The sequence below is a fragment of the Malania oleifera genome, chromosome 2 (genome assembly GCF_029873635.1).
Source record: "Malania oleifera isolate guangnan ecotype guangnan chromosome 2, ASM2987363v1, whole genome shotgun sequence".
Lineage (NCBI taxonomy): Eukaryota > Viridiplantae > Streptophyta > Magnoliopsida > Santalales > Ximeniaceae > Malania > Malania oleifera.
In genome coordinates this window covers 19,962,123-19,972,225 of record NC_080418.1, presented here as the reverse complement: position 1 = coordinate 19,972,225, position 10,103 = coordinate 19,962,123, and the positions used below count along the sequence as shown (strand labels likewise).

Below are 10,103 nucleotides of genomic sequence, written 5' to 3'. Positions count from 1 at the left end.
ATTTTAAAAATGTTACAAATTTATTTTAAAATTTATCAAAAAATTGTAAATCTCTACTAAAAAATATTTATCTTTTTATAAAATATAAAGAGAAAAAAGATTTATATATTTTTGATAAATTTAAAAGAAAGTTTTTAAAATTCTTGACCAAGTCTTGAAAATTTTGAAAGGTTAAGAAAAGGTTTTTGTGTTTTTACTGAACCGGGAGAGCGCATTGACTCATTCTCTTTTGTCTATTAAAATTTCAAATTCAATGAAATTCATTCAAATAAATAAATAAAAAGGTGAGAAACCAAACCAACGCGAGGGAGCCACTGCCGACTATTGACAAGGGACATCAGAGAAAGAGATTGCCGGCAAAGCCATTCATTGCTGATCCTTGCAACAGCCGGGAGCCTCGGCCGCCTCTTGTCTTTAGCCGGAGAAAGAGGTTGCCGGCGTAGCCGTTCTTGGCTCTCTGCAACCCCTGTCTTGCTCGCTGTTCCCCACCATAATTCCTAAATTGTGCCAGTTCAAATTCCCCACTTGGCATTGCTTTGCGGAAAGAGAGTTCAATCCACAAACTAGAGGATCTCCATGATCCTCCTCCTCCCCAAATATCCCATAAACCCCTAGCTCAATCGACCCCGGGTGGGAAGGGAAACCGCAATTTTCGTTTTGTTTTAATGCCTACAGATAGGATTCAGAAAGTACAGAATACAAGATCGCAAATGGTGACCCCTGCCGATGAAATTGATTATGAATCAAAACCCCTCCATCCCCAAACGTCAGCATTTAAACAGAAGGAGCAACGCCCCTGCACTTCAACAAAACGGGTATGATGGTATGATCTGATGATCCCCCCTCTCACCTGTTCATCACCAACAACTGCACACACAAAACTCACCAGTTGATTCAACAACTATTCACTCCCACACACACACACACACACACACATCAATACACTCACAGACACTTCACCAGCCACACTCACACACCCCATTCACACACAAATGCGTTGGAATTCCACACCAACTAAAGTCAAATTTTATTTTTTTTTAGTCATCAAATAAATTATCAATTTTCGTAAAACATCATTTTTCTAAGTTGGTTCGTACTTAGGCTTGTTTGTTCTTAATTACTGAACTTTTAATAGAGGATGCATATTTTGTAGTCTGAAATCGAGTAAACCCTCTGGTAAGCCCTTTGATTGATGTTAAATTAGCTCCTCTTATTTCTCATCGGGGTTATCGGTCTATTCGGAAGCTTTGCTAGAAATTTATACCCGTATAGAGTTATGTAAATTCTGGATGGTACACTTCTCTTTATCTCTCAAACCTTATCTTTTATATATTTAGTGGTTAATTACCAAATGATTAAAATAAGATTCAGAAACTTTTTCCATAATATTGAGAACTGTATTTAGTATTCATAAGCAACAGTAGGACGATACATTAAAATTTTCAGTTGGGGAGGTTGCAACAAAAAAAAAAAAATTTCTTGCAGAACAATTGAAGAATTGGTCAATGCCAAGTGGATGAAAAAGGTCAATACATTAAGTAAAAATGGGGTAAAAAATTCTCTCGAGACATGGTCAATATTCTCAAAATGAATTAAAATCAACACATGGGAAGATCAGTTGGTGGAGGAAGAAGCTTCTGATTAGGCAGCTTTCCATCTAAGACAACCCAAGCCATCCTTAGACCCCAGGTTGTGTGGACTTCCAGGTGGCAGTGCATGAACCATACACCTGTTTACAATACAGTAGAAATTTATTCAACATATGTTAGTTATGATAATTGACTTCAAACCATTAACGCTTGCATCTTGGAGTATGAAGTTCAAGACAGTTAACTTTGCATTTCAAATTGTATGAATTGAGAGAAAATTGTATAATACAAAATTGTATTGAGTTTTCCTAAATATCATACGAAATCTCAACACATGAACTCCGTACCCCTAGACATAGCTTAATAGTAAGTATACCCACCTGGGTTGTCAGCTACAAACCGAATAGCAACCCAACCACCAGCGGGCACACCGATGGTGTTCCTCTCGATGGGGTCAGCTAGATTGAAGTTTGCAGGGTCCTTGTTTCGATCAAAGTTTCCAAATCCTTGGCCAACAACAAAAAAGTTGAAGCCATGGAGATGGAGAGGGTGGCTTTCAGCACCAAGTATGCTGGTGTCCTGCATCACTAGCTCCACACTTGTGTTAAAAGGGAGAACCACCACTTTGGTTCCATTGCTCACGTGGGTATTGTTTGGTGTGGTGCCTGTATAGTTAAAGGGCAGAGTTGGGTTGGTTGGCAAGTCTGTGGTGTAAACCCCATTTGATTGCCCAAAGAAGTGGGCTTGGAGAAGGGCTGTGGTTGGAAGTACAAAAGACACATTGTTCACAGAAGCTGCGAACATGGTTCCATTGGGTCCTTGGCAGGTCTGATTTTTCTGGCAGGGCCTTGTTCCAAGGCCTACAGTGAAAAAGAAGTGCTTGTCAACTTTCTGGGGAACATTAGCCGGGAATTGGGTACTTGCTAAGCTCCGGAGTCTCCTAGTAAAGTTGGTGGCAAATGAAGTGTCATTAAGGGGAGGTAAGGTTGGTTTGAAGAGTGGAAGTTTCTTAATTGAAATGCTAGAATGGGGAGAGTTGGGTGGCAATTCATATTCAAGGACTCCTGCGACAGTGGAGTTATCAAAAGTGCCTTGGCCTGTGACATATGGTCTAGCTGTCATGAGAAATGTGGCTTTCGGGAAATGGGGTTTGGTCTTGAGAAGAACATTTGTGGTTTGTCCTGGTGTGATGAGGAGTGTTTCGGTCTCAAAAGGTTTAGTATAAATAGCATCGGCTTCAACAACAGTGAGGGTGTGGTTTGCAATGTTGAAGAAGAGTTCATCGTTGAGCGCAGCGTTGATTAGTCGGAGAAGGTAAGTTTTTCCTGGTTTCACCTTCAGCTTGAATGTGTCTGCAGGTGGTAATTTGAACATAAGAATGTAAATTGAAGTTATGTAAAGGCAAAGCATTTGCAATGCCTAAGCAGCATATATAGTTTGATCTGTTACCTTTGGCAGAGCAGTTGTAGAGTAATCCAGGTAGTCCATTAATGGTATAGGCATCTGACACATTTGGGCCCCCACCTGTTTGTAGGGCTTGGCTAACAACTGCTTCAGGATCTACATTCCACCACTCGCCTGCATTTAATTGTTGCAGTATTCGTTAGTGATTACATGTGATCAAAAGGAGAATATTGGACGCCAGTTGCATTGAGTGCTGGGTTTTTTACAACTTTGGAAAAAATAAATAACTTTTGGTATTAGAGATTGTATGAAATTTTTAATGTTAAAAGTGATTTTGAATAATTTGACAGCTGTTGTAAGTGGGTGTTACCAAAAATGATGGGGACTTCCTTGTAGGGCTTTGTGAATGGATAAGAAGCGTTGTGCTTGGGGAGAATGATCAATGGACCGTAGATGGTTGCTCTCAGCCATGAGATGTGGGCATGCCAAAAGAGAGTTCCTCTTTGGCCAACAATGGTGAAGTTGTACACATAACTCTTTCCAGTTTGTATTGGACACTGAGTTACATATGCTGGCCCATCTGCCCATCCAGTTTGAAGCTGTCGAATACCATGCCTGTTTGGAAGAAAAGTTAATTTTTTTCTATTTTATATAAGAAATTCATCAGTAGCTGAATTCTGTAAAATTCAGCTTCTACAACTACACAACATTCAAGTGAAAAGGTCTTACCAATGGATGGAAATATTATTCTGGACATGGTTAACCACTTTAATGAGAAGACGATCACCTTCCCTTGCTACAATTTGAGGCCCAGGAAACTGCCCATTTACTGTTACCATGCTCTTTGTGTGGCACAGGCGGGTCACATTTTTCAGCTCAATCTGCATGCAGAAGCATTTCCAAGTTTTTAAAGCAGGGGAAAAAGGAAAACAGATAAAATGTGAAACACAAACTTATTACACATACATTGAACTTGTAGTGCCTGGTTATGACAGCATCTTTAGCAAGTGCCAACTCAGGGAGGAGACAGAATGCCATGCAGAAGAAGAGGAAAACTCCCACACAAGGTGGTGATGGGTGAAGAGAAGCTGCCATTTCCCTCTCTTTTTGGACTTGATGAAATTTAATGGGTGAACCTTTGATTTGTAATTGAGTCCTGCATCCAAGCTTTTGAGATCGTGCATTTATATGGAGCAAGCAGAGGGTGTTTGGTTGAGATGGTGATGGGAATTACCAGGTTCTAAGAGAATAGGAAACTAGAACAGCTTCAGTAGCTACTTTGATGGAACCATCTGTCAACTCTGGAGTGTTGTCAAAGACAATCTAGTTATTTCTCCTCTTCCAGAATTATGTTCCCTCAATGCTATGGTTCCCAAAGACTACCAGAGAAGACTTTGACCAGGCGAAGCAAGATTAACCACAGTGGTGGATTTTACATAGTATATACTCCGCACATTCTTCACTTCATCGCTACCCAAAGTGACCTGCTCCTACAATTTTCTCTTGCTCAGCATTGTTATGTTAGATTTGATCTTTGACGTGTCCTTTAGCTCATTTTAAATATCATTTTTAGATTTTAAACATCTTAAATAGGTTTTAAGCATCATTTTGACTTGCTCTGCATTGTAAAAAACTGACACTAGCTGATCAACATTAGTCCACCCAAATTGACCTTTTCTTGCATTTTTCACGTGAGTGCTTGTTGTCTATACTTGTCAAAAGGAAACCCCACTCATTCACCCAGAAAGACCAATTATTAGCCTCCTATTCGCCAAGTACTGTCATTATATGTGAATCTTCTGTTTTACTGGATATAGGAGATCATTCTTAACATCTTTTTCAATTCAAACTATTCGTTAACAATTCATTTTACTCACCAATTAACAGTTAATATTCTTGTTGATTAAGTAGTTCAGAGGGTTCCATCAAGCTGTTAATTTAAGTCAGATTTGCGTTAATAGTTTTAACAGGGTAGGGATGATGAATGAATAGTTGGAGAAACCCGGTTGGTGGGAAGGGGTTGTCACCTGAGCTAGCTTTAGCTACAGGAGCTTCTAAGCAACGTGGGCAGGGATTGACAGGTGGATATAAGGACGTTGGACGCAATTTTCTTTCAAGCCAAGATGAGAACGTTGATTGCAATGCTTTGTTTATTATTAAAAACAAAAGGGCATTTGAGGCTTCTTAAGCAGCTTAAATCAATTTGTATCTAGATGGGGTTCCATGCATTCTATTGTTGGCAAGAGTAGTGAGCCGGACAAGATTTGTTCATTTGTGGTTGCACCAACTCTGTTTCTATTTTAAAAAAACAGAAAAGTTGCGCTTCCATTCGATGAGTGAATGTCAGTAATCTCTCTCTCTCTCTCTCTCTCTCTCTCTCTATATATATATATATATATATATAATAGCATGTTTACACAGGGAATCCTTTAAAAAAAATTTGAGTTTAGAAAAAAGTTATTTAGTTTGGGACGTTTGTTCTACGAAATGAAGCAGCAATTATGTCTTTTGAATGTTAGGGTTATTTGTCGAATGTAAGGTAATGTCTTTATCTTTTTGATAAGTTGGTCAAGTTTGTATATTTTAATATTTTTCCCTCATCAATGGAAGATATCATTCGGGCTAGTCGGATTACTCTCTTGCACAAGGGCCTATGCTTAAGTTTGTATAAATCATGAGTCATTAGGTGAGGCTATTGAAGGATCACAAGAAAAATGGGCATTATGCTTCCCAAACCATTCTATGTTGTAGGCAGCAACCACCCTTAGTGTTCAATTGTATAATATATATATATATATATATATATAGAAATGGAAAAAAGAAAAAAAAAAAAAAAACTTGAATACTAAAAAGAAACAAGAGGAATGGAAGTGGAAAAGATTAAAATGAACAGAAGGAAAAATGGAAAAAACCTTGGGAGGGTATTCCAAAATCACCTAGGTGATTGAGGAAGAAATACCAGCCCAATTATTCTTGGTATGTAATGATAAATATCATCAACATAGATAAGTTAAATGTACACACCATATTCAAACATTGATCCAAGTGCCTAGATAAGCAATTTAATGGACTTCATTTAGGTGACCATGAATTTAGCTCTTATCAAATTTTGCTATTAGTTTTCTTATCAAAATTAGGACATAAGATTAAAAGTGAGCAACGATATACTTTAGATTTTTGCATTCAATGTTTTAAGAGTTAATTTTGAAATATGTGATGTGGAAAAAGTGCCCTAGAGATTATTATATTGGCTTTCTTTTTACTTGTTCTACCTTTAACAAAAATAAAACAAGTTTTGTTTGAGTTAACGTAAAAGGGATTTCTTTCTTAGAGGAATTAATGCAAATTTGTCACGTATTGTTTATGATTTCTAATTAGGAAAAAGTGTAGTCTAGAGTAAATGATGATCAATATAAATGAGGATGTATACCTTTCCTTTACGTTAAAAAAATGATAAAGAATTGAAGTCAAAATTGTCACCTTAAAATTTTTTTAACTAGGGTATCCTTAGGGGCATAATCCTAGATACCATATTAGGTGGAATTTAAATTTTGACATTCTAGTATTACAAGGATATTAACTAGATTAGTTGTATGATAAATTTCATAAAATGGTTAAAATGTACTGCATCACAAGTTTGATTGTTGCCATTCAATCCGAACAAATGACCACTAATAAAAAAATTTTGAAAAATATTTACCAACTATGTCTTTACACTTTATTTTGTATCTATAATATCTATGAGAATGGCACAAAGTGTACACTCTCTTTGCTTTTCATGGAAAACAAGAGTTTAATAAACAAATTATGCCATTAACTTATTGAATCTTGTAAACCTTACAATTATGAGAAGAGGAAGGGGAGCTTGTTGAATTTAACACTGTGCTGGGAAGGCAAGAAAAGGAGCAAAGACGAAAGGGAATGAAATGAAGGATTGTTGGCTTAACATGACTTACTAATATTGTTTTGATGATGACAAATTAAAGGTCATTTAACATGTTTTGTTGTAAGTAATGATACTTCAGGAATCAGATTTTCAAGATCAATTTTAAGTGAATACGAAGCTCATTGCAAGATTACATTAAAAGGAATATGAAAGCTTAAAGAATATTAGAGAATTGAAGTTTAGAGACTAGATAGACTAGTAAATGACAAGCATGAAGACTCCAAGCTTAAAATAGATTTAAAGTCTTAAGAGAGTCTCTATGTAAGTATTTCATTCAAATGATGATATTATTGGATTTGAAGCTCATTAAGAAACTTATTGACTTAGAGACCATGTTTTGAAAAAATACCGAAAAATATTATTCAAAAGTCTTATATTATTTTGGGGAAAGCAAAAGAGCAAAAAGAATTTGGAAACAAAATGAAAAATTAGAATTTTGGTCTTTCCAGGCGACTGACAAATTCTATCCAGACAACTGAAAAATAAATGAATTGATTGTGAAATAACCCAAGAGGACCCAGGCGACTGACTCATCACAACCTAGTCGACCGACTCCTTCTACCTTTGAAATTCTCTGTGTTTTAATGGATCCAGGCGACTGACTCTTTATTTCTAGTCAACTGACTCTTTGAGATTTCAAATTTTATACATAACGGGAACTTTCCAAATTTGATTTTTTAAATTCTAAACGTTATAAAAACTTAGGAAACACCCCAAGTCACTTAGAGAACACGAAAAACTCTTGTTTAAACATCTATAAATACCCCCCCCCCCAAAGGCTAAGAATTCAATAACACCAAGCAAATACAACATTCAAAGTTTTCTTGCTCTCAAAACTCTCAAAGCTTTTTTGTGCAATCAATCTCTGAATTTCCTTACTGAGTTTTGCTGTGAAGCTCTCTCATAATTCTGAGCTTACTCTGAATTCTTTTAATCTAGAAAAAAAGCTCACGGTGATATACTTCTAAAGGCTTCAAATTCTTTCAATTGTTATTTTGAATTGAAGTATATTGTAGTGCTTAATTGTTGTACTAATTCGCTCTTGTTGAGAGTGTCTTTGTACACCGAAATTTGTTCTTGTTTTGTAGATGGTTCAGGTTCTTTGAATTGTTGTTAGACCAAGCGTGGGGTTATCGTTTGGAGAAACGAACTCTAACTTATTGAAGGAAAGATTGTAAGGTTGCTCATACCCGCAAAGGAGTGTGTAAGGTTGCTCCTACCCATAAATGAGTGGTTTAGTGAAATCCTTGGGTGTGTTTGCCTAAGGCGAGTATCTAGGCAGGTATTGCCGAACCTCGTAAAACTCGCATTTCACTCTCTTCCCTACTGTCATTTAATTTTCCATTCATAAAAACTGCATGGTTGGATTTTAATTGTCTATTCATAATAACTACGTGGATTGGATATTAAATAAACTGAAGATTAATTTGACTTTGGGATTGTGGAAACCAAAAAGGGAGTACATTGGTTGATCAATATAAATTGTGGAAACAATAAGAGAGTACATTGATTGGTTAACACTCAAGACTCATTAATTGAAAGTTTATTTAAAATTTGAGTTTTGGAAGAGTGTTGGAAATTTACATTGTGCTTCATATTAAGTAATCAAGTTCACTAATATAGGGATTTTATCAGCTAAATACCTAAACTCTAATTTGAATTACTCAAGTGGTGAAACTTTGAAACATTGCTGATTTCATTCTATTTTGTGGATTGTGTTTTGGCTATTTTGGTTGGATTGAATTAAATTGTTGAACGGGATATTCAACTTAGTAAATTCATTCATAAAGGTTTTAACTAAATAAATTTTCCGCTGAATTTGTAATTGTAAAACACCTTTGCATGTGTGGTTGTTGAACTTAAAAGAAGTTGAGAAAAAATTAATTAAAGAAGGTAAAAGGAACTTTTAAAATCCCAATTCACCCCCTTCTTGGGAATACACCTTCCTTTTCAATTGGTATCAGAGCGGGGTTATAACAAATCTTAATTAGAAGCTATATAAAGATCTCTATGGCACACCTAGGTGTATCCCCTTTTGCTGAGGGACAATCCTCAACTAGACCACCTATTTTTTATGGTGTAAACTATACTTTTTTGGAAACAAAGAATGAGAATCCATCTACAAACCATGGATTGGAAGGCATGCAAAGTTGTCACACATGGCGACCACATTCCCACTAAATTAGTTGATGGTAAAGAAGTACCCAAAGAGGAAAAAGACATGACTAAAAATGATTTTAAGTTGCTACAAGTTAATTCAAGGGCCATGAATGCATTATATTGTGCCTTGGATGTAAATGAGTTTAATAGGGTCATGACATGTAAGTTAGCCAAAGAAATTTGTGATAAGTTAGAGGTAACCTATAAAGGAATGGTAGATGTTAGAGATAGTAGAATCGACATGCTCTGTTAGCTTTACAGTGATCCTAAGAGGGGGGCGGGGTGAATTGGTATTTTTAAAATTTAATCCTTATGTAAATATTCTAACACCAATACATTCACAACCCTATGGTCAATCTAGTACAAGTGATGTAAATATGCCAAAAATTAAATAAAGCAATTTAATTAACAGCACATGCACCATAAAGTAGTAAAGTAAGAGTGACACACAGAAATCTTATCGAGGATCGGCTAATTGCCTACGTCCCCGCCTTGGCTAACAAGCACAAGGATTACTACTATAATTGCTCACTTAAACTGGTGGAGCAGCATCTAAACAAACCAGGTCAATTAGCACAAGACTGACCTCAACCTTTACAACCAATCCTTACCGGATTGGAATACTGCCCCCTCAGGCCACACCTGGAAACATTCAGATTTTACAATCAAAGAATATCAGTTTAGTGATTGTGCTTTCGTGTAAAGTATATATGTACCTAGATACGCTTAGTCACATACACCACAAAATGATTTAAGATGTAATCTCAGTGTGGTCCACTATTTCAACTCTTAAATATATTTGCTATCAATGTAATGAGTGTGTGAGAGTACCAACAAGCAATCTTTGTATCACAAGATATTCAATCAACGTGTTCACACAAGGATATCAAGCAAGTCTCAAGAATATCAATCAGTAGGATATCTCAATCACGTAAATGTCAAATAATGTATATGCTTGGTTTGCAAAAGATTTTTAATCTTTGTATTCAGCAGAAATGATATGT

The 10,103-nt window shown here is 36.2% G+C and overlaps 2 protein-coding genes across 2 annotated transcripts in view; one reads left to right on the top strand and one right to left on the bottom strand.

The window, feature by feature from the left end:
* Nucleotides 1-291: 291 nt before the first annotated feature.
* The window catches only part of LOC131149430 (embryo-specific protein ATS3A-like), a 32,086-nt gene continuing 22,274 nt past the window's right edge, over nt 292-10,103 (top strand). The window contains exon 1 of the mRNA XM_058099862.1: nt 292-823. Coding sequence (XP_057955845.1) covers nt 818-823 — 6 coding nt within the window. The 5' untranslated portion in view covers nt 292-817. The remainder of the gene's footprint in view (nt 824-10,103) is intronic.
* LOC131149429 (laccase-17-like) lies at nt 1,401-4,631 on the bottom strand. Its single transcript, XM_058099859.1, has 6 exons — nt 3,960-4,631; nt 3,723-3,874; nt 3,364-3,608; nt 3,039-3,167; nt 1,970-2,941; nt 1,401-1,729 (listed from the first exon to the last, which is right to left on the bottom strand). The coding sequence occupies exons 1-6, from the start codon at nt 4,086-4,088 to the stop codon at nt 1,599-1,601; spliced, it is 1,758 nt and encodes a 585-aa protein (XP_057955842.1). The 5' UTR covers nt 4,089-4,631; the 3' UTR covers nt 1,401-1,598.